Source organism: Gordionus sp. m RMFG-2023, chromosome 1 (assembly GCF_954871325.1).
Source record: "Gordionus sp. m RMFG-2023 chromosome 1, tfGorSpeb1-WG-v2, whole genome shotgun sequence".
In the NCBI taxonomy this organism is placed as follows: Eukaryota; Metazoa; Nematomorpha; class Gordioida; order Chordodea; family Parachordodidae; genus Gordionus; species Gordionus sp. m RMFG-2023.
The window spans coordinates 17,319,547-17,345,032 of record NC_088775.1 but is presented as its reverse complement, the minus strand read 5'-3'; the positions used below and the strand labels follow the sequence as shown (position 1 = coordinate 17,345,032).

The window sequence follows — 25,486 nt, the reverse complement described above, 5'->3', positions numbered from 1 at the left end:
ACTGGAATTTTAATTTGACATGTTTACAATAAATATCTTTACCATATGCTTCAAAAAATTTAAATAATGATTATGACAATTATTACTTTTCTATGGTACATCTTTTTTTAAATTTTAATTTTACATATGAAATATATGAATAATGTTAAAAAAAGTGATAAATGAAATAAATAGAGAAATTATGTGATGAAGTAAAAATATGAAAATTCCAGATATAAAAATTTTATGTTAAACATGTGCTAAAGATAAATTAAAACTTAAGAATGGGTCATAAATAGTTCACGTTTTTAATTAAAAAAATTATGCTGTTAAATTGGTAAAAATATTTTTGATTTTATATGTATAAATGTGGATTTATATATGTAAAGGATAATAATGCAGGGAGCCATTAGATAATTTTAGAAAATTTTTATGTGTAAAATTGAAAATATGATATTTTAGATCCAAGGAAAGGGGGAAAGTAGTAGTTCATCATATAATAAAAGGTCTCTTGTTAATTGAAATCAGAAACTTTGTGTTTAATATTTGAAATTTAGGATTATGATTGATAGGGAAGAAATAGATTTGACATAATGTAAAAGGAATGAATAATGATTACATTTTGGATGTAATTTAAAAAAAAACATTTGGCTGACTTACTTTTTGTAAGATTCCGTTTAATCAACTACAATGATTCTGTCCAATAAAATAGAATCATGCTGGATAACATAACCAAGCTTAAAATAGAATGATCATGACTGGCCAATGATGCAATGGATCAATCAAGCTATGACTCAATAACCATTAAGATATAATGATAATCAACATTCAAAGACAACTATTACTTATGGTCAAGAAAAAATGGGTAGCTATAGCTCAAATTCTGTATTGTCAAGAAAAAATATGCAATTCCTGAAACAGAAAGAAGAAAATTTAATGAAAATAAATGATAATAATTTTTATTTTTTGTTGATCTATATTAGAATTTATGTAGACATTTACTTTGATTATATATATATATACGTAAAATGTATTTTTTTTACCCCAGTTTGATTTCTAAAGAAAGGGGGCGTGTCATATCTGTTTATATGTAATTGACAATATAGACATTTATCAATGGATTTCGCAAAAAAGATAGATAACAATTTTGATTCTTTGTTCTTGATCATATGATCGGATAATTGATTGATTTAATTTGAATAAATAAAAGATTGTGTTGGTTTAGAGTGGTATTCAATATATATATATAATTTTAAACAATATACATTACATTTTTATGTTGTAGAATAGTATTAACACATTAGCAATTAATTTAAAATTGTATATAAGGATGTTTAATTTTATAGATAGTTAGTCATTTAATTTTTAAATCAAATAATATAAATTTTATTATTTGTGTATCTAATTCCCATCAAATAATATAAATTTTATTATTTGTGTATCTAATTCCCTGATATTTTAATTATTGGTATATTTTTTGGGGGGTTTCACGATCTCTGGAACATTTATATTGTTTATACCAGCCATCTTTTTATTTTATTAATGATAGATAAATCAACATCTGTACAATCATTATAAAAGATTAAGACAGAAATAAAAACAAAATAAAAATTTTAAAAATAAAAATGCACTGAACCCTACGATGAGTCACCATTGTCGTACTTATTGATATCTAAAATACATATATGTAATTTACTTCAATAATAATTTACTTCAAATCTGCACACTATAATTAAAGTTTCATGTGTGACCCATTAGTTCTAATTTTACTTGAATTTTATATTTTACTTCAAATCTGCCAAACATTGTAATTATAATAACCATTATTAAATTTTCTTGAATATTGTTAAATTGAATTTAGAATAGAATGATTTGAAGAAAAACTGTGCATAATTTATTAGGATAGGTTGGAAAACCGAAAATCATATGTATAATTAATTTGCTTGAATACTGTTGAGTTCAAATTAGAATAGAATGATTTAAAGTAATCTGTATACAAAACATATTAAAAAAATTTTTTTTTTATATTAATTTTTAAATAACATATTTATTATTTTTAAATAAAAATAAATTAATATATACCCATGGCATGACGTGGATAAGTAATTCATTGAGTATTTAATTATGTAATATAAAAAATAAGGTTATTTGCACCAAAATATCAATATTTTATTTACAAAGTTATAATAACATATTATAAAAGATTAAAAAGTTAAAACTATTATATCAAAAATTATCAATAGTTCAATGATATAATTGCAATAGTTAAAAAGTGGAAAGTAAAAAGTGTTTTCAAACAAAATAATATACTATGTTTAAAAGTATAGATGTCGATAAATAATAATTCTTATAATTTGCCCAAAATAACGATTAAAATTGAAAAATATAATAAATTTACATGAACTTCAAAGTATAAATTATGATACTCAAAATAAATATGCAAATTCTTTAGAAAAGTATATTTGATGGCAACAATGTTCTTATATGATAAAATATATTAATGAATACAATATATAACATAAATATTTTTTCCTTAAATCTGCCTTTGTTATATATATTTTATAAGTTGTATAATTAACATCATCTTTTGAAATATTAAGGTAATTATAATCTAATTATATAGGAGTTAAGTAACTTACATCTCAAAAGGTTAGTGATATGTAAATAGATATATTATTTAATATAATTTATTTTTTTGATTTACTTCTCTGAAATAATTTAAGATACCCATATTTAGAACACAAATATGTTTTAACTCCTTTAAACCTTGAGTGTTTTTCAGGGCACTGAAAACGTGAAGTTTATATATAGTCATTAAAATCTTAAGGCAATGAATAAATTGGGTTTAATCGATATAGGCATATTTAAGTATATATATATATATTTGTAAGCTTTTCTTGGGAAATCAACATACTTCAGAAGCATATAAATTCTTCAAAATGTAGCTAATTAATACTAGTGTTGTTTAACGGCTCGTTTTGGGCCGATTTTTAAAAGCGGCTAACTCAATATTTTAGTCAGAAAAAATATTGCTTAAGTCTATATATTTCGATAAAATTCCTTTGTTTCCTCTATGAGCAAAATTTTCAGGTAGGCGTAATATCTTTTTTGGATGAAATATTGAGCTAACCGTTTTTAAAAGTCGGTTCAAGACGAGCCGTTTAATAACACTAATTAATACCCTGCTTCCATTTGTTAATATACCCTATTTACAATTTTTCAAATAAATATTAGCTGTAATACCTTTATAACAGTAATTTCAGAGAGCAACTAAAAGCTTATGCATAATATAAATTAACAATTATTCATAGATATAAAAAAAACAAAATTAGGAGTTTCTATATTTTAAAATTAGATCCAAATAAAAAATATTAGAATGATTATTTTGAAATAATTTATATTTTTAAAACTGCAATTGATAATTTAACATTCTTAAAAATCAAAATGATGAGGGGATCTGCCTTTTCGTCACCCCCTTAGGTCAACTCTGTATTCTGGGCTTTAAAACAAGTTGAAATTTTTATAAGTGTAGAACTGAATCGTATCTTGAAATCTGATTCAAACATATTATAATGCTTTGCGTCTTCATTTTTAATTACAAATGTATTGCACTTTTATTTAAAGCATATATAATCTAATTTAAAAATATCCCGGAGATTCTCAGTCATTGAGTTAACGAGTATTATTTATTTTAATTTATTCTTATTTATTTTTTAAATTAATTTTATTGTGATATAGTTAATATTGTATCCTATTTTATAAATGACAATCATTTTTAAATTCAAAATAAAAAAATAAATAGGTATTTTTTTACCTTGACTGAAGCATTTTTTAAAATAATTCATAGAAGCTAATAGAACATTTTTTAAAATTTATAAGCCATAAACCTCTAAACACCTTCGTTAAACAAGTTATAGGCTTTATTATTTAAATATTAATTGTATCTTTTAGATTAAAGACTACTTCGACCAGACAACATTTAGTAAAACTTATTTAAAGATACTTATAACATCTCTCCATATTTTAAATACAAATTTTATAAAATGTCAGAGAGTGAAGAAGAAGTGGAGTTTGAAAATAGTATTCCGCAAGTATGTTTAAATATTTATTTCTTCATATTTTAAGCTAATGTAAAACTATATTTCCATAATAATTTATTTTTTTACCCTGTAAGCATATGGCCTATAGATAAATTATTTTTATTAAAAGAAATATTTTATAAATTTTGTCACATTTATTCTTTGTGCTAAAAATTGAATTGCTTTTCTCATTTTTAAAAAAATTGGGTTAGTACACAATTTGAAACCCACATGGTCATAACTAAAATATTCCTTTCAATTTTTGTCATTATGCCCTCCCATTTTTTCACAAATAAAGAAACCTCTATCTACATATTATCTATTTATAACTACTTTATATGCAATATAGATCTGAAATGTGAGAGGAGGGGTACCTAAAAAGCCCGCCCACTTGTTTTAAAATTATCTTAGCCTGCCTGCCTATCCAATTTTTTTTTTAAATTTGCCTGCTCACCTAATGTTTTAAAATGATTTTAATGGCTGTTTTGGCTCATTATTCATCTTAATATAATAAAACATATATTATGAAATAAAACTATTATTTTTATAAATTTAAGTCTGTTCTGTTTATTTTTATAAATTTTAGTCTGTTCTGCTTATTTTTATAAATTTTAGTCTGTTCTGCTTATTTTGCCTTAACAAATATCAAAAATTCTCTTACTAACACCTCCCTACACCCTCACATTACTTTTAAAAATATTTTTTCCACCACCATCCACCCAATTTTGAAAATATTTTAGAAAACATGGCCATGCCCACCCAAAGTGTGTTTGGATGCTGATATTTTTATAGTTTTTGTAGGATTTCGAGCCGTTAAGCATAACGGTTTGGTTAGTCCCTGTTTTTAGTTTAAAATTTTATAAAGGTTTTGTTCCATTTTGGTTTTTTTAAAAAAAATTCATATCGGTTCGGTTTATAATTTATAACAGTTCTTTTTGGTTTGTTCTGGTTTTTATAAATTTTATTTTAATAAAAATTAATCATTAACCATGTATATATTAATTTTAGAGAAAATCTTTTTAATTTATAATTTCTTATTTAATACCATGATAATCTAATAGATATTTTTATTAAACTTAGTAAATATAATTAGACAAATTAATTTTTTTTATTTCATAAATAAATAAGATAAAAACAAACATGCGTAAATACAATGATGAATAAAATAACACATAAATATAATAAAATGTATACTATTTATGTTTAAAAAGAGGATTAGAATGGATAACTAAAATATTTCCTAATATTTCAGGATTTAATTTAGTTCTCTGTGCAGAGAGTATTAACTTAAGGCTAGAAAATGCTCTTTCTATGTATACCCGCGTAACTGGAACTGCTAGCGCAGTTATAGCTAACTTATAAAGTTTAGCATACTATTCTTTACATTTTCCCAACAATTCAAAAGATTAGTATCTTTTTCTAATCTCTATATATTATCAAATGACCAAATTAAATATTCTACTTCTATACATTTATTATTATTTTCTATGCCCTGATAATTATTCTTATTAAGACTTACATGCAACTTTAATAAATCTTCAAAATCTCATCTAAATTATCTTTCGAATGTGAACACGTAGGCATAGTATTTAGAATTTCAATATTCTGATTATTTAGACTTTGTATCAAGTTCCAAGTTTTACAAAGATATTTTCTAGCAATCTCTCTTTCTTCAAATGTTAAAAATATATTTTAATAATAAATAATTTATAATGACTTAAATGAATATCAGAATTCTGAATTTAATAAAAACAATATTATAAATAAAAAATTATTATATCATTAAAATATTGCTGACCATTTTATTCATTGTTATTTAAATTCTATGATCTAAGTTTTTATAATGAGATAAAAAATAAACCATATAATATAAAAATGAATGTAAAAAGTACTTGATTTCTATTAGATTTTAGTTATTAATAGTAGAATTATTTAATTTTTTCCTAAATTATTAGCAAATATTATAAAAGCTTATTAATAACTTATATATATAAACTTGTTAACCAAGAATAATTATGTGTGATTTTAAGATATCTTATCTAATTAACAGATAATTTGCCTAATCTCTAATATTAAAGAAAAAAACAATAAACTTAGTATTTTGATATATAATGTTGATAATATAAAAATATTTATTTGAAAAGAAATCGCCAATTTAAAAAATGTCCAAGGAAAATTAAAATTTTAAATTTAGGTTAATAATTTAAAATTAATTATTTTTTAAAACCATCAAAATATTTATAACTGTTCAGTTCGCTCTTTTTATATTTTCTTTATAACGGTTCAGTTAAGGTTACGGTTCAGAAAATCATAACGGTTCATTCCGGTTTGGCAGTTCAGTTCGGTTCGGTTCGAAACCCTGGTTTTTAGTAAGTAGTGTTATTGAATGGCTTGATTGTTTAAAAACGACACTGAATATTTTTTTATATTAAGCATGCCTCAAGATTTTGCTCTTATATGAGACAAAGATTTGGACATTGGCTAAAATATTGAGTTAGCCTTTTTTTTAAAAAATAGACTCAAATCGAGCTGTTTAACAATACTAGTTTTTGGTATTTTGTGATTATACTATATATATAATTTATGATTTTTTAAAATCTTATTTCATAATAATGAATTAATAAAAGGAACTGAATTACAATTTATTGTTGAAATGTTTAAAAAAATAGGTAAAAATTTTAAACAGTTTTTCTTATATTATCTGAAACAATAAAAAGGATATTAAAATATCCAATGAATCAGTGTTAACAAATGGCACAATTTAGCCTTTTTTTAAAATAACTCAATATGTTGACTGAAACTTAGTGATTTTGGCCACAGACAGCAAAAGGGTTTGGATTTCTATTGACAAAATTTTGAATCCTTGGTAATAATATTTTGGCTAAAAACTTAATTTAGCCCTTTTTTAAAAATCATTCACCGGGTCATTCCATGTCAAATGAGCAAAAAAAATAAGATTTTTGGCCGACTTTCAATTTCGATAAAAAGTTGTAGACTGGTTATATATGTTCCCATTAGATTATAAACAAAATTTTTGCGCATTAGCAACTATATTAGCGGGGATAATCGGGGTTAAAGGTCCAAAAAACGCCTTTTTTCCTTTTTACTGATGTTAAATAATTAGTTTTTAATTTAAAACTAAATATGATCAAATATTGAATCTAATATCAATAGCTAAGTTAATAATTAATAATTATGGCTAAAACATCAAAATTAATTTTTTTTAAAAATATGGGTCATCTTATGGTCAGTTGAAAATTTGAAATTAATATTTCGAAATGTATATGATCTCCGATTTTTAATTTTTTTAAGAAATATTATCCGTTTACTATTTTTTTAATAATTTTTTCAACAATTAGCATAGCTGGATATTTATTTAAAAAAATATTGCAATTTTTATACTTTAAAAAAATAGATGGCGCTATATATAATAGTTTTAATATGTTAAAATTCTTTTTTTTTTATTGATTAAAAATATTTTAATGTATAATATATCATAAAATTCGATTATATAACTTTGTAAACCTAATTCCCCTGAGATATTCGCAGGATAAAAAATTTTAATATTTCAATGTAAATTAAAATAATTAAAAATCGGACTAGCACACGAACAAAAAAGCAGGATTAAAGGAATGCAAGAAAATTATTAAGGGAAAAATCGAAAATCACATTATTTACCAGGCCTACCCCCCCCCCCCATCCAGACTAAGTCATACCCATCAAGACAAAGAATGTTATGAAATTGTTATTATCTTACATTATTAAAATAACCAGAGATAAAGAAAATTTCAAAGATTTTGAAAAATTTTTTAAGCAGTAAAAATAACAAAATTATAGTTCTGATGAAATAAGCCGACTATTGCCTGGAATAAAAGATTGTGTATCTGTTAAAGGCGAGAAAGAATCAGTCCAAAGATTTATATTAAATAATCTTAAAGAAATATTCAAGATGTTTAAGGAAGAATACCCAAATATATCAATTGGATTCTCTAAATTTGCTGAACTTAGACCAAAAAACTGTATTTTAGTTGGAGCTAGTGGCACACACATTGTTTGTGTCTGCGCCATTCATCAGAATGTGAAATTAATGACAAATGTAATAGCTGAAATTACAGCAGAAGAAGATTACTGTATAAATTCTTATAATATCTTTTGGCTCAAATTATTTGTAATCCATCTCAGCCAAAATGTTATTTAACAAATTGTAATCAATGCCCTGGTATAGAATCTCTTAAGGGCCAATTATACGAATTGTTTCAGAGAAATCGTATAGAATATGTCACGTTTAAACAATGGATCACGGTGGATAGAGCAAATCTTGAAACTATTATGAAGTCCATTGATGATTTCATCGAATATCTATTATAAAAAGTTCAAATTTTACTACTCGTTTATAGCTAAACACAAAGTTTATTTTTGAAGAATTCCAAAGAAAATTTAAAAGATGAGGATTTTTTAACAATTCTAGATTATTCTGAGAATTATTCCTTCATTTTACAAGAAGAAGTTTAGGGATTTCATTGGAACAACGTGCAGGCCACTATACACCCATTTGTAGCATATTATAAATCTGGAGAAGAATTACAAAATATAAATTTTGTTATTTTGTCCGAATCATTAAGCATAATACTAGTGCAGTCCACCTTTATCAAAAAAAATTTAAATTCTTAACAGCCAAATTTAATTCTAAACCAGAAAAAATAATATATTTTTCAGATGAAGCCGCGTCTCAATACAAGAATCGCAAAAATTTTCTGAACATATGCCTTCATAAATACGATTTTAATATTCCTGCCGAATGGCATTTCTTTGTCACTGCTCACGGCAAAAATGCATGTGACGGTATCGGAGGAACTGTCAAAAGATTAGTTGCCAGAGCTAGTCTTCAAAGGCCAAATAAAAATCAAATCCTAACCCCATTAGAATTATATAATTATGCTAAAGAAAATATTAATGGAATTCAATTTGAATATGTATCCAATCAAGAATATATCGAAGAGGAATTAGCCCTTCATAAAAGATTTAATTCTGCACTGCCCGTACATGGGATCCAAAAAATTCACGGGGTTATTCCCATTGATCAAAATAGACTAAAAACTAAAATATATTTTAATTCCAAAAAATATAATATAAAACAAGTTTCGTTTTTAAATGTGAAAATTATATTTTAAAATATTAATGGATATATAACATGTGTATATGATGATAAATGGTGGTTAGGATATATACTCGATAAAAGTCATACAAATGAAGAAGTAAAAATCCGATTTTTACACCCTTGTGGACCTTCAGCCTCATTTAAATTTCCTCTGAAAGATGATATTTTAGTGTTGCCTAAATCTTATATTCTCTCGCTGGTCAATCCTTCTACTCCCACCAGTCGAACATATATATTATCTCCTGAAGAATCTCACAAGCTAGCCAGGCTTTGTATTCCTTTAGATGAAGTAAGATTTAATTAATTTATAAACTATCTTTAGGCTAAATTTGTGAAGATTTTAAAAATTTATGATCTGAATTACAAATAATATATATAATGCACATTGTAATCGATTTAGTATGATATATATACATTAAAATATTTTTAATCAATAAAAAAAAAAATTTTAACATATTAAAACTATTATATATAGCGCCATCTATTTTTTTAAAGTATAATAATCGCAATATTTTTTTAAATAAATATCCAGCCATACTTGTTGAAGAAATTATTAAAAAAATAGTAAACAGATAATATTTCTTAAAAAAATTAAAAATCGGAGATCATATACATTTCGAAATATTAATTTCAAGTTTTCAACTGACCATAAGATGACCCATATTTTATTAAAAATTAATTTTGATGTTTTCGCCATAATCATCAATTATTAACTTAGCTATTGATATTAGATTCAATATTTGATCATATTTAGTTTTAAATTAAAAACTAATTATTTAACAAAAGTAAAAAGCAAAAAAAGACGTTTTTTGGACCTTTAACCTCGAATATCTCCGCTAATATAGTTTCTAATGCGCTAAAATTTTGTTTATAATCTAATGATAACATATATAACCAGCCTACGATTTTTTATCGAAATCGAAAGAGTCGGCCGAAAAGTGATTGATTTATAAACATGAATATTTTAAACAAGAGTAATAACTTTTGTAGAATTTTTTAAAAAAAGGAAAATGCCCTACTCAATCATTCTTGAAAAGTTAGTTTTTTTTAAATATTAAATTTTGATATTTTTATGACATTGGTTCATAGATTGATGGTAAATAAAAATAAATACAAATATAATCGGATTGTTTTTTAGTAATGTTGTATTAGATTGGTGAATAATTTGTGGTTGGACAGAATTTAATTTTTTTAAGCATTACAATTACAAATAAATTTAATAATTCATTTTATTTATTACTAGGAAATTTATCTATAAAAAATATATGATTATGCAGAATCATAATATAACCCAAAATATTAATTTATTCGGATCAGGTACCAATTTTTTTTAAACAGTAAACATAGACCCTAGTCTGATTCAGTATTTAATATTGACAAAGCCCTAATAAAAATATATTAGAATTTATTTTTATAATTTGTGTTTGTATAAGAATATTAAATAAAAAAATATCTAAAACAGAAAAATCAAATGGAAGAGGAAGAAGAAATTGAAGTAGATGAAGAATTAGATGAGGAAGAGGAAGAAGAATTGGAAGAAGATGGTTCAAGAGGAAAACGAAAAAAACCTAGATTTGGCGGGTTTATTTTGGATGAAGCTGGTATATCTATAAGACCTATTTAACAATCATGTTACATAAATTATAAGTATTATGTTAACTTATTTGTTATTGGGGCTGGACCTGAAATTTCCAATTTTTTAAACTTAGATTTAGTCATGTACATATATTTTTTCTTTAAAAAATTATTGCTAGTTCTAACAAATTTTTAATTTAAACATAATATTTTTTTAATTAAACTATGCATTCTTGCCCATTTATATCAAATCAAGCTTGGAATCGTTTAACATTTTAAGATTATTTAGAAAATACAAAGGTATTATTATCAAAAACTGAAAAAAGGATAAAACTAATTCATAAAATTGCCATAAAGAAAGATTATAAAAAATAAAATATTTGATATGAAAATGCTACAAATTTGCCCAATATTCGAAAAGAATATATGGAAATATGAAATCTCAATTAATTTAACATATCATTTGTTGTCATAGATGACAAAGCTTTGTAAGAATTTGAAGAGGCTTAGGTTATTAATTTTATGACATTTTACTTTAATTTATGTCATTATTCATTCTTCAAGTCAGATTTACCTGACAAAGCCCATATATGTAGTTGTCAATTCTTTATTTAAAATATGATGTAACTAGAGTAAAGTCGATTTTTTTTTACTAGAGACCTGCTTTGAGTCCAAATCAACAAATATTTTGTTTCTCTATTTATACAATTTCCCTTTTCTAAAATAACAGTAAAATCTTTTCTGTTTTGTAGAAAAAAAATTTGGACCTATTTTGAGAACAAAATTTTGGGTTGGACATGGATTATTAGGAAAAATTACTAGGATTGGATTAGGGGTGTACCGATATTTTATATCGGATCGGGCCGATATTTCGCTCATTTTAAAATATCGGTTATCGGCAAATATTATAAAATTTTCCGATCCGATATAAAATGGCGCTTTTAACAAAATTTAAAAAAAGTTATATCTAAAAATCATTTATTTTTATAAATAAAATCGAAATACATTTTTATGTTTAATTTTTTTAATAGAAATAATTAGTTAATAAACATTCTGCAATATAGTTATTTTTTTTCGCATTCTGTTTAAAAAGTGTTCATTAATCTCTTCAGTATCTGTTTTTAGTGATGCTAGTGATATTAACAGTCCCCATCATCGCCGACATATCTCTGATATAAAAAGAAATCTTCGATATATTAATTTTAAATATTAATTTCAAATTTCATAATATATTTTTTTGTTACTAATTATGTAAATAGATTAATGTTATTACTTATTATATAAATAATAGCAATTGAATTGAATATAAACTATAACTGAGCATTATAATATATTTAAATGACATATGTTATGGTATAGTAAAATTATAGATGTTGTACTAATAAAAAGTATATTAAAAATTAAAACCGGTATCTTTGCAGAATACAAAATTAGATATGATATCGGATCGGTTATCGGCCGATATCAATTTAATATCTGAAATATCGGATCGGATCGGCCTCCAAAAAGTGGTATCGGTACACCCCTAGATTGGATTAATCAGAGAAAAAATTCTCAGCTCCTGACCTAAAGTTAGGTTCAATACAGGGTTTTAGATTAATTGATAAATATATGATATAATCTAAAGCTTACCATCTAGTTGTTAACCTAAATAGTAAGCCTATTCAAAAACGAAAACGATTCAAACAATAAATTATTTATAATTAATTTACTTGAACGAATTGAATAATTTACTATATCTAATTATACCAATCGGTAATAGGAAAAAAAACACCCGGAAAAAAAACTTATTTTTCTGATCTTTTCTCAATTTTTTTCTTCTCAATTTAATTTTGATAAATAAATTTATAAGTGATTGCTCCATGGATGTATTACCTTATTGTTTATCATTAAGGGTTTAAATTAATACAAAACTAGGTCTGGAAAGGCAATACAGAACCGATGAAGCTCTAAGCTTCTTTGGTGGCATGATGGACGGCATAGCTTTTGTTCCTTTATGTGATATGGGCTATGCAATGGCATTCCTGAGATCGGTGACTCCGACCAATGGTAAAGATATTCTTAAATATTTCGATAAAAATTACATTAATGGAGTATCAAAGGAGGTTTCAAGAAACAATTCTCAATCCCAGACACTTCGAATTGGGCCTCGATTTCCTCCAGAAACTTGTACCGTGAATGAGAGCGCTCTATCCGACGAAGAACGCACAAATAATCAATGCGAAGGTTGGAATCATCGGGAACAAGCACCCATCAATCTGAGTATTGATTAAAAAAATGAAATGCTAGGTGGCTGCCCATGAAACCAAACTTGAACGATAGCGTGTAGGCAGTTGGACACCGAAAACAAAATCGCAGAGTTTCAATACACAGATTCGTTTAAAGAAACTTTGCGAGGAATACCGTGATGGGGTGCGAAGCCTTCCAGATTTTATGAGGGCGATTTCCTGTCAATATACGATGTCAACCGATATAATTATTATTGAAAAATTTTAAATTTGTATATACATAATAATGATTTTTAATAAAATAAACAGATCTTATTGCAAATTTTGTCAAATTTAGTCTACTTAATGTAGTAATTAAGGATGGATATTGTATTTATTACTATAGCAAATAATTTTTACGAAATTAAGTAATACATGGGTTATTTTACTGATGTATTTTTTTGTCCCAGTACCAATTTGAACATCAGCATTTTTTTATGGAGGGTATATGAGATCTACAATATTTTTTTTCTAAAATACTAATTTATCTATACCTTATTAAATCCAAATAAAAATATACCGATATTATTAAGTCTTAAGTAAATTCGAAAAAAAAATTTCAGGGTTTTTTTCCCTGGGGGTTTATTTTCCTAAGGATTTTTTTCCTAGGGGTTTTTTCCGGGATTCATACCAATCATGAGAGTAGTAAATTTTATTATTCATTAAGTTATTCGATTCGTTTGAAAGAATACAATACAAATATATCATTATCCTATTTGTATTCTGTTTTGAATAGACTTACTAAATACTAACCCTATGAAGAAAGTTGAACCATTTTAAAAAGGCTAAAAGTCCTATCTATCAATTTGTCCACTTTAGACGTTTAATCAATAGGACCAGATTGTGATCTTCACTAATGAATGGATCATTAAATGAACAAATTCATATTTTATTCGAATAAGGAACATAAATTTTTGTCAATAAACATATATATTTTTAATCTTTTTAATGAGATCTCTTTTTAACTAACTTTATTTTTTTACAGAGGTTGACGATGAAGGTGAAGAAGAGGAAGACTGGGAAGAGGGAGCTGAGGATCTTATAGATAGACGTTCAATTAGTGGAGAAAGTACAGCTCGAGATGCTGAAGGTGCCAGACGACTTGCTCATATGCTTAAGTATATTTTTTTTTAAATCTGTAGATCATTACCGATTTATTGATCTATAATTAGTTTTAAACTGCTCGATTTGAGCCGATTTTTTAATATGGCCAACTCAATATTTTATCCAGAAAAATATTAGGCAAGCCTAAATATTTTGCTCATAGATAGTGTAAAGGTTTGGGTAAATATTATCGAAATCTCTAGGCTTCGACAATATTTGGCTAAAATATCAACACTATCCATTAGGCCTATTCAAAAACGAATTCGAATCGAATAATTTACTATTCCTATTCGTACGAATAATAAAATCTACTATTTGTATTCGATTCAAATTATTCGAATAATTGAAATAAATTTTCTTAATATAATATATCATATTCAAATATATTGACAATTTTTTTTATTGCAAATTTGATTTCAAACAGAAAAAATAATCTGATAATAAAAAATATGTAATCAATAATCTGATGATAAAAAATATGTAATCAAGTTATAAACAAAATTAAAATGTATAATTATTAATTTAATTCATAATTCTAAGCCAATTTTTAAGGCAGAGTTTTTCTTATATTTTCTTCCTTATATGACATCCGATTTTTTTGACAACAAATTGGTTCCAACTAAGAGCCTTTTACAAGCAGTTGATATTCCTTGTATAGATAGATAATCCCTAGGTGTGAATGAAACCTATTATAATTATTAATAAGGGAGGTTTGTTTTGCCTTTACATTTTATAATTCTCTTGCAATGATTGTTAGATTTGATATTTATCCCATATAATCGCTCTTTTTGTGAGGAAATTTTGTCAACTTTTACATCAAGCATAACTATTTCATCAGAAGCATTATCCTTTGACATATTTAGGCTCTAACAATAATTTTTTGTAAGATATATTATATTTTTATATACCTTTGGTTTGTGTAATTTTTTAATAAAATATACTATGAGATTCAAAAAATAAACTTCTCATGAGATTCACAAAATACGGCAAATAAAAATTTAATCACTCAGAGATTTTTTAAATTTGTGCTAGTCTTTTTATAAACACATCACCTGTCAGAATGCAAGGTCATCAAATAGAAATGACAAACGTTAGATTTATTAAAAGCAATTTATTAAATATTCCGAATAATTCGAATCGAATAAATAATTATTCGTATTCGGATAAAGCAAATAATTTATTATTCGTAATTATTCGATTCGATCGAATATTCGAATTTGAATAGGCCTACTATTCATAATTATTATAAATATTTTTTTATTCCTTTTTTTTTGACTATTGTAGACAATGGTGTATCAAGAATTTCTTTTTGAATGAATAAGTGGCCCAATATGAAAATCGAGTGTAAATTTACTTTATATGGAAATCATGAAATGTTTTACCTGTAAAAGAGCTTGGGGTGATGTTTAAACTAGTGATCTGCATCGGGCTTAATTTTTCAAGCTAGGCCCGGCCCCAAAATTTTTTTATAAAATTTTTCCGGCCCAACCCGAACCCAAAATATTTTTTAAGTTTTGCTGGCCCGACCCGAACTCAAAATTTTTTTAAAAAAATTTAACGGCCTGGCCCGAATTTATTTAAATATAAAAATTAATTTTTATAATTACTCAAAATGATGATATATGTTATATAGCGTCTTGTTTCCATAAATAAAATCAAAAATTTTTATTTAAAAATTCAACATAAAATTGATAAATTTATATATATTAAAATTTCCAAAGCCCGATCTGACCCGCCTCCAAATTTTTTAAAAAAAATTAGGCCCGACCCAGCCCGAACCTGATTTCTTTTTTAAAAAATAGGCCCGTACCCGGCCCAGCCCCCTGACCTGAAGCCCGTTCGGGCTGGACCGGTTACAGGTCGGGCCTACTTTTGCAGAACTCTAGTTTAAACATAATTTATAAATAAAATGAACGTGTCACAATACTTGCTTTTTTTTTACTTTGGAGTCCTGTTTTATTTCCCCAAAATTGGTTCATTATACGCCACTGGTTGTTAATTTCTGGTATTGCCTAAAATAAAAACGATAAACTGTAGGGTTGATTTCCGGCTCTGTTAAAGTTCCTGAAATATTGCATTTTTCTTAGATTATTCAAATGTTGATTAAATTAATTTCTTAAGAATCAGGATTTTAGATGTATCCATTATTATTATGTTGTATATCAGATGAATTTAGAGTTGTTAAACTGATCCTTTTATATTGTATCAATATCGATATTTACTGTATATTTTGTTTTATACAACCAAACATGTTTCTTGCTTGAATACACCATGGTTAAATATTTATTATAATAATTATTTTTTAAATATATATTACCATCTTTTAGTCAAAAAGAAGACGAGATAGAAGAGTACTACAAAAGAAAATATGCTGAAGCCTCACATGACGATAGATACGGAGAAGGGGATGAACAACTTTCGGAAGATATTACACATCAAGGCCTATTGCCCGGAATCAAGTTGGATTATTTATATCTTTATTGCTCCTCTATGTTTATTTTGCCTTACATATTTTTTAAAATTTATCCCTCTCCAACTCTCTGTTTTGGGGTAGACCATTTTTTCCCAATTTTATACTTAAATGAACCAAGAAACCATAAGTCTGGTTTATGTGTTATGGTCCAAATAATGACCTATTACATAAACTGACGATTCACCCATTAAAAGGCATTATAAAGGGTTGCTGACTAAAAATTAGCTGGTAACCTCCAATTGTGCACATATAAATTTTTATTAATAAATCAAAACCTTAAGGCCATGCCCTGATTCGACTTATTTTTAAATATCCGTCGGTTTAGCTGGTAGTTTCATCTAAAAAGCCATAAGTAAGAGGCTATTTAGATTTTAAGAATGCCACTCATTAAATTTTTAAAAATATATGATAACAAATATAATCATTTTATTTTTTTCTTAAATAAAACCCAGAGGATGATAAAGTTTAAAATTGAGAGCTAGGTTGTCATAAAAAACACGCCCTAAAATATTTTTTTGTTAGCATTACAAATGATTTGCATATACGAAACCAAAATGGCGTCATCAGCTAATTTATGATATATATTCAATTGCATGTATCTTCTTCATCGGTCTAATCAACATTCTATTGACCATGACGCTAAATACATTTATAAAAAATTATCATAAAATTTTTTTGCCTTTTAACTTTATGGCTTCTTAATCGATTAACCTTGATAAATTTAAATATTATATTTAATATTAATTCTTGGAAAGTAAACATTGATTTTTTATAAATGAATCTGATTTTTCTTATAATTTTTACCCTGCAAAAAATAATCTTTTTCCGAGTTTGGCTAAAACTAGGGGCGCACCGTTATTTTTTTTATTGAATTGGTTCAGATCAATTGTTCGTCTTTTTAAAAATTCCTACTGGCCGTTATAAAATTTTTCGATCCGATAAAATGGCGTCTTAATTTAAAAAAATTTCAAATATATAACTTGAGTGATATTATTTAAAAATTAAATAGTGTGTAAATATGTTTAAAAAATATAGAAGTATATCAAAAAATAGATAAATAATTCAATAACAAGCCCATTTATTAATTAATTTATTTAGGCTAACAATGAATTAATAAACATTCTCCCATATTATATTTTTTGTTTTATGCACAAAAATACAATCAAATGTGATATCGGATTGGGGAGCAGCTTCCAAAAAGTGGTATCAGTACACCCCTAGATAAAACGATTTAAATTGTTTCAATTGAGTCAGCTGAGAATGAGACCTTATCCTTTTCCTATAGGGCCCGAGTTGTTATTATTGAGAAATTATAATAGTAATTATAATTACACACTTGTAAGGCTTTATATTTTTTTAAAAAGTTATATCTGATATAATTAATTTTCTTACTTTTAGGGATCCAAATTTATGGATGATCAAATGCAGAATCGGTGAGGAAAAGGCCACCGTGGTTCAATTGATGAGAAAATTTATTGCTTATCAATTTACAGATGAGGTCCGATTTTTTTTTCTAGTGATTGAATCCTTATCAATAATATTTTTTTTGTCATTCATATTAATCATATATTTTTTTAAAACTATTTTTTATTTAGCCACTTCAAATTACTTCAGTTATTTGCAAAGAAGGTTTGAAGGGTTATATTTACATCGAATCATTCAAACAGAGTCAAGTTAAACAAGCTATCAAAGGTATGGGCAACCTGCGAGCCGCCCAGTATCAGCAAAAGGTTCGTAAGTTCTATTTTATAGATTTTATTCTTAAATGGAATTCTAATTATTTTATTTAAAAGGAAAAAGCGATATATTTTTATAACAAAGCATATCTATATTTCTTTAAAGACTGATCATGCGCCATATTCTTTTAGGATTTGCAAGTCTTCTCTATAACTAAAAAAATATGTAAAAATTAGTTTTGTTAACGACTCGATTTTTCCTATCTTAAAAAACGACTAGATAAAGATTTTAGCCAAAATATTATTACTTAACCACCGAAATTTTGTCACTAGATGCCAAAACCTTTTTACCATCTGTAAGCAAAATCTCTAAACTTGGGTAATTTACTTTTGGCTTATTTGAGTTGGCCAGTTTTAATTGGCGAAATTGAGCCATTTAAGAACACTAGTAAAAATTAGAAAAATAAAATCGAAATTAATTATCTCTTTATAAAAAAAATTAAATTAAAATTATACTAATATTTAGAATAGGTTAAAATAAAATCGAAATTAATTATCTCTTTATAAAAAAAATTAAATTAAAATTATACTAATATTTAGAATAGGTTAAAATAATATATGAATTTTTATTTTATTTTTTTTAAATTACAGAGTTAAAAAAAATATAAAAGAGCTGAGCTTAAATCGGGCCTATAATTTCTGGTAGGTTTTCTGAGGTTCACCAATTAACCCAATTTTTGTTTTATAAATAGAATTTCGATTTTTGATGGAAAACAGTAAATTGTGGTCCCACTCGTCCCATTTTATAAAAAGTGTTTTTGACAATATAATTGAGTGGGTAAGGTATTAAAAGAGATGACTGTCAGATTAGATGCTATAATTAGAGCTTTAAGTTATTATTCACTAAATTACTTATGTTCTTACTTGACTAGCTTCATTATCAAAATTACATAGACCTGTTCTGGATTGCCTTCCCTTGGGAGTTAGACAATGGCAAATTTCTTATTTGGAAACTTGTGTCTCCTCATTTCCATTGAATAAAAATTTTGAATCCGTTATCATCAGCTTAATCAAGGGAGATAAAGAAATTTACAATAATCCACCTAAATTGTTCCCTCTACAATTGGAAATTCATATCTTCTGATAAAATCAAGACTTTTCCAATGAACCAAGAGAATTTCTTTTTCTTTTAAGTTATTTATATAGTTAAATATGATTATTTGTTAATTTTTATTGACTGTTTTTGTTTCATTTTCATAACTATATTTAAGATGGTACCTATAAACGAGATGGTGGATGTATTGAAAGTGGTGAAAGAAATTCGATCTCTCAAGCCCAAAACGTGGGTAAGATTGCGGAGAGGAATATATAAAGACGACATAGCCCAAGTCAACTTTGTTGAACATGGTCAAAATATTGTAAGATATCTTGTTACTCTTTTTTTTAAAAAATTTAAATTTATATTTTTTTAAAAATGTGAAATAGTGTTGTTAATCAATCTACTAACAGACAACTAACTAATAGTTATAGTCGAAAAATTCGTCTAAAAACTTTAGCCATTAAATTAGTCGATTAATTAACTAAGACTAAAATTATTTAATATTATTATATTTATTTTAAAGTTTTTGAAAACATAAAAAATCTACCTAATTTTCTAATAATAAAACAATAATTTTAAAAAATATACAAAATATTAGATTTGGTGTCAGCAAGGCACAAAAATATACAAATTCAAAATTAATAGAAATAATATAAGCAAATTCGCGAAATTAGTCCTTATTTAATCCCTAAAGTTTTTAGTCGATTTCCTAGACTATGACTATTAGTCATAATCGGAAGAAGTCGACTAATTAACAACACTAATGTGAAATATAAAATTTTAAAATAAATGTTTTGATATTTCATTCATAGCTTGTATATAAATAGTTATAGTTAAGTACTTTTTAAAAATCTTTTAAAAGAAATGTCAACCCGAACAGTGAAATCGATGGGAATTAATCGTTAATTTTTTTAAAATTTAAAACCGAACAGTTATAAGAAAATCTCAAAAGAGATTAAACCATTATAGAAAAGTTCGAACCGGTTTATACGGCTTTTTTAAAAAATATTTCTTTATTTTAATTGTTTTGCTTACATAATTTAAAGAAAGCGCAAATATTTGCGTTTCATGTTGTAAAATAGCTCTTAGCCAATATTTACAAACGGCAGATTTTAATCAAAATATTATTTATTATATAAACCTCGAAATTTCATCAATAAATGTCCAAACCTTTTTAACATCTGTGGACAAAATATCCAAGCTTGGGTAATTTACTGGCTATCTTGAGTTCACCATTTTTAAGAATCTGCGAAATCTTACCTAATTTATTAGTTATTCTTGTTTTATAAGAAAAGGAATAAGGAAATTTTTGTAAAATCCCAAAGGAACCAATATGCATGAATTTTTAAACTGGCATTCTTCAAAAATTCTTGGAACAAGCCGTTTAAAATTTTAAAAGGAGAACTTAAAAGTTCGACACCCTACTTTTAATTTCCGAGTTCAAATTTAATTGGATGGAAACTTGGTTTTATTGAACCAGCTTCAACTTATTTTTTTATATTGATTTTTCCTGAAAATTTTGCTGTAAGAACGAAAAATATCTTGCCTCTTTATTAAATATAAAATAAACCTGCTTAATAAACTTTGTTGGCCCAAAAAATTTTTATGAATTTTTATCTTAAAAGAATGCTTGTTAATTTCGAATAAAAGGCTAACCTCAAGCTGGTCCCACGCATAGATTACAAGCGGAATCGTGGCGTTCTGCGACATTTGAACACTCCTAACTCAACCTCAGACCCGACTGCAACGAATGCCTCCAAGAAGTCACAATGGTGGAACAAAATAAAAAAAAGACCACTCTCCAAGTTATTTGACCCGGACGCCATCAAAGCTATAGGCGGTGAAGTTAGTCTGGATGGGGATTATTATGTATTCGAAAGCAATCGCTACAGTAAAACAGGATTCCTCAGCAAGAATTTTTATATATCTGCCATTGTAGTCGATGGTATGCATAATTGAATTGTTTAGTAATTATATTTGACTTCATTTTTTTTGAAAATTTGTTTTTTTCTTTTGAATTAATATTTTATGGTTTTTTATTGAATTTAATTTATAAAAAATTAACTAATAACTTTAATTAAAATTGGCTGGAAATTATATTTGTTTATTTTAATATTTGGTTTTCCTATTTTTGTCTTACTTTTTGTTGTTTCTTTAAAGTGCACATGTTATATTTTTACTCTTGAACCTTTGGTTTATTTTTTGATTTTTTTAAGTGCGTCTTTTTTGTTTTACTACTGGTTTCCAGCCTAACGCCTGTTGGATTAATGTTCAGGTCCCCTCTCTGCCACCAGTTTCAGCTCTATGAAATAAGGATTTCGCAAAATTTTAATATTTATATCTTAGCTATTTAAAAATATATACGTATTTTTTTAAAAAACTTTACAATTAATTACCCACATTAAATAATATATTTATTACTAATTAGGTGTTGTTCCTACTTTGACCGAAATGGAAAAGTTTGAAGAAAACGCAGATTCCCTAGAGGATATAAATATAAAGTCAAACAAAATTACCGAGATTCATAGGTTATTTATAATCATATGCTAAAATTCTATATTATATCTTCCTTTATTTTAGCTCTATACTATACTCTCATTCATTTAACCTTTTCGCGCCCGAAATATTTCCCGTGAACAAAAAAATTTTCTTTTCTAAAACTGAGTTAAACAAGACACAGATAACACATTTTCAACGTTTTTTATTTAAAAAGTGTGTATATATATATAAGATTATGAACACATTTTCAACGTTTTTATTTAAAAAGTGTGTATATATATAGAATTATGAAATGTTACCAATTGTCATTGGGATATATATATATATGTAAAAAAATATACAATTTATTTTGAATAAGAAATAAAACAATAGCTATTTTTATTTAAACATAAAGATATTTTACATTATATACATTCAAATCTTGAATAAACATTTTTGCAGTTCTTTCATCTTTGTCTGCTAGCCGCCAATGGCCAATGTCCTGTTTTATCTAATCTAATCTCTGTGATTGGATGAAAACTATTTAATTTCCTTCTTTTTTTCAATCTTCAAAGTAGGTCTACCTTCTTTTTCATCATTTTCCTTTCCAACCATCATCAATCCTTTAGCTATCGGAGCCTTAAATACTAAAAGAGATACATGTTTACTATTTTTCTCTGATGTAGCGTCTATAGAGCCATCATAAATTTACTACAACAGGAATTTAATAAATGAAAGAAAACTCGCATATAAAAACGCTTCCATTTGTCGGTTCTGTAGGGTTCAATTACCCCGCCTATACCACCGTTATTGTCTTGAATTATGGCCGGAATTTCAACATTGAGAAAAGAATTATCAGATACCCATATTGTTCGTGATCTTGGATTTATTCCCATAAATGATGATATGGTGATAATCGATTTGTTATCAAACCGTTTGCAAATTATAATATTATTATTTGAATCCACTTTATAATCAAGGGACCCTTTTCCTATTTTTCTTTAGGATTCTATCATCATACAGGTGACATCCCTATAATCGATTAGATATAAGGGTCCCCAACATGATAAAGTCATTATCTTTGAGAGCAACTGCTAAATTATACGAAGAAAAAAAGGTATCCATGTAAATTTTAGGATTTTTATGTGGGGGAACAGTTTCTAATGCTCATTCCATTCATAGTTTTTTTTATATTTGATGATTTTCCTAAATATATTTGAAATCATATAGCATTCCAGATGATTCACATAAAGCGAAAATTTTAATTCCCCATTTATGTGGGGTTGAGTTAATATATTGTTAAATTCATCTCCTGGCATAATATATGTTGAGGTCATCTAAAAATTATTTATAAGAATTTTAAAAAAAAGAATAATAAAAAAAAATTCCCACTTTCTTAACTTTTTGCAAATATTATAGTGGCTTTCTAAATGAAATAACCTATTAATTTAAAAAAATTTATAAAAAATTACATTATAAAATCCCAATATTACCAATTTGGATTTCCTTCAAAAAATCATATAAATAATAGTTATTGTTAAATTTTTTTTTACTAAATATGAAATACTAGTAATAATCTATTATAAAAACATTATATATATATATATTTATATAGAATGGTTATGTGTAAAAATTTTGGCACGTAAAATACCTAACTTTGAACTTGTATTTTGATATAATAAAATTATGATTTTGACAGGTTAATAATAAAATACGTAATAATAAATATTGTTTTGTAAATTCATGCATCTAAGTAGCAACTATTAGTTTTTTAAATATAAAAATTAATTGATTAAAAATGATGACAAATGATCTTGCTGGGCGCGAAAGGGAATGATTTTATAAATATGTAGCATCGCATAAAGTTTAATTGCTATGTTTTTATATTTTTTTTAAAAAAAGACGTTTTGAAATCAAAATTAATTAATAGTAAATTAAAACTATAAAATTGATACTTATATATGTTTTCCTTAAATTTAGATTAGTGACTTTTATTTTATAGAGTATATTTAAGGGTTAGATGTATGAATTTTACAACTCCTTTCGATATTATTTTTGGAGGTAAATCACGCGATTCTCAAATACAAAATGGCGCATTATATATGTTTAAATATCACGTTTTATATGTGCTTGCTTTACGCAGTTTTTCGGCTGGGGATGTGGTGGAAGTTATCGAAGGGGACTTGCTCTACTTGCAAGGCAAAGTTGTCACGGTGGACGGTTCCAGCATTACTATAATGCCCAATCACGCGGAGCTAAAGGACCTGCTCAATTTCCAAGCTCACGAACTTAAAAAATTCTTTAAAATTGGGGATCATGTCAAGGTTTTTCTTTTAAAAAATTTCTTAAAAAAATTACGCCAAATTTAAAATGACATATAAATGTGAATCACGTGACAGCAGCATTTATTTGTTTTTAGATGATCAGAGGAATTGACAAAAAGTATGTTATCGATCGCTATTTGATTTATTCTCAATTTTGGTTATATACGCCCGTCAATTTTAAGTATAAAAATTTTGCAAGATCTGGGCCATTCCTTGTAGAACAAAAAAGGCATATTTTCGACCAACCTCTTTTTAAATTGTCAAAAATTTCAGGAATCATTTAGATAGGTAAAAAAAAATGAGAAAGCCATTTTAGCTCACAAACTATTTATAGTAAAAAAAATATTATATATCATATTTTGAAGAAAAATCTTTAAAGGGCTATCAAAAAACAATAAAAATTGGCCCCAAAGTCTATAACCTCCAATTTGCCTATATTGCCTTACCTGTGTTTTTAAGCAATAAAGGGAGTTTTTTTTTGCCTTTTATATAGACACCTTTTATAAATATATATAAGATGTCAAAACCTTGAAAAAATTTGATTTGATACATTATTAAGTATCTAAGGGGCATTTGTCCCCACTGTCAATCAGTTTAATTGGTATATATAGAAATTCGAAATATTTTAGTATATAAAGTGAAAAATATCTTGTTATTTGCAACAAAATTTTAATCATAATTCCTAGTTTCGTAAAGCGCTCTCTATTTTGTTACAGCATCGCCAAGGTTTTGACATCGTATATATATTTATAAAAGATGTTTAAATAAAAGGCAAAAAATATTTTATGAAAACAAGCTCCCTTTATTGCTAAAAACACAATTTTTTATTTTTTGAAAGACCTTTAGAGATCATTTTTAACTATTATATGTTAATTATATATTTTTTTTTATTATAAATAGTTTTTAAGATATAAGCAATTTAAAAATTCTACAGATTACAAAGTGGCACTTTTTTGCACCTATGAGCCCCTATATTTCGAGAACGAGGTTTGTTACCGAGCTAAAATAATTTTTTAATTTTTTTACCTATAAATAATTTCGTAAATTTTTAACAAGTTTATATGAGGTCGGCTGAATCATGATCGATTTGACATGTATTGGCCAATCTACAAAAAATATATATCTTCATCCTGAATATTATAATGTTCTATATCCATTTTTGTGGAACCTTGTGGGAAAGGTTTAATAAAATAAATATGTATCATATTTTCAATATTGGAAGATGTAAAATTTTTCGGAATATGGAACCTGTACTAAAAATTTCCAAATAATTT

General features: G+C 25.9%; 1 protein-coding gene across 1 annotated transcript in view; it reads left to right on the top strand.

Annotated features, from left to right (window-relative positions):
- The first annotated feature begins 3,996 nt into the window (after nt 1–3,996).
- Nucleotides 3,997–25,486, top strand: part of LOC135922840 (transcription elongation factor SPT5-like) — a 48,435-nt gene continuing 26,945 nt past the window's right edge. Inside the window, exons 1-10 of the mRNA XM_065457328.1 lie at nt 3,997–4,070; nt 10,679–10,817; nt 14,044–14,176; nt 16,490–16,621; nt 18,034–18,133; nt 18,231–18,365; nt 19,583–19,729; nt 21,061–21,355; nt 21,839–21,938; nt 24,032–24,212. Of these exons, the coding sequence (XP_065313400.1) occupies nt 4,023–4,070; nt 10,679–10,817; nt 14,044–14,176; nt 16,490–16,621; nt 18,034–18,133; nt 18,231–18,365; nt 19,583–19,729; nt 21,061–21,355; nt 21,839–21,938; nt 24,032–24,212 (1,410 nt within the window). The 5' untranslated portion in view covers nt 3,997–4,022. The remainder of the gene's footprint in view (nt 4,071–10,678; nt 10,818–14,043; nt 14,177–16,489; nt 16,622–18,033; nt 18,134–18,230; nt 18,366–19,582; nt 19,730–21,060; nt 21,356–21,838; nt 21,939–24,031; nt 24,213–25,486) is intronic.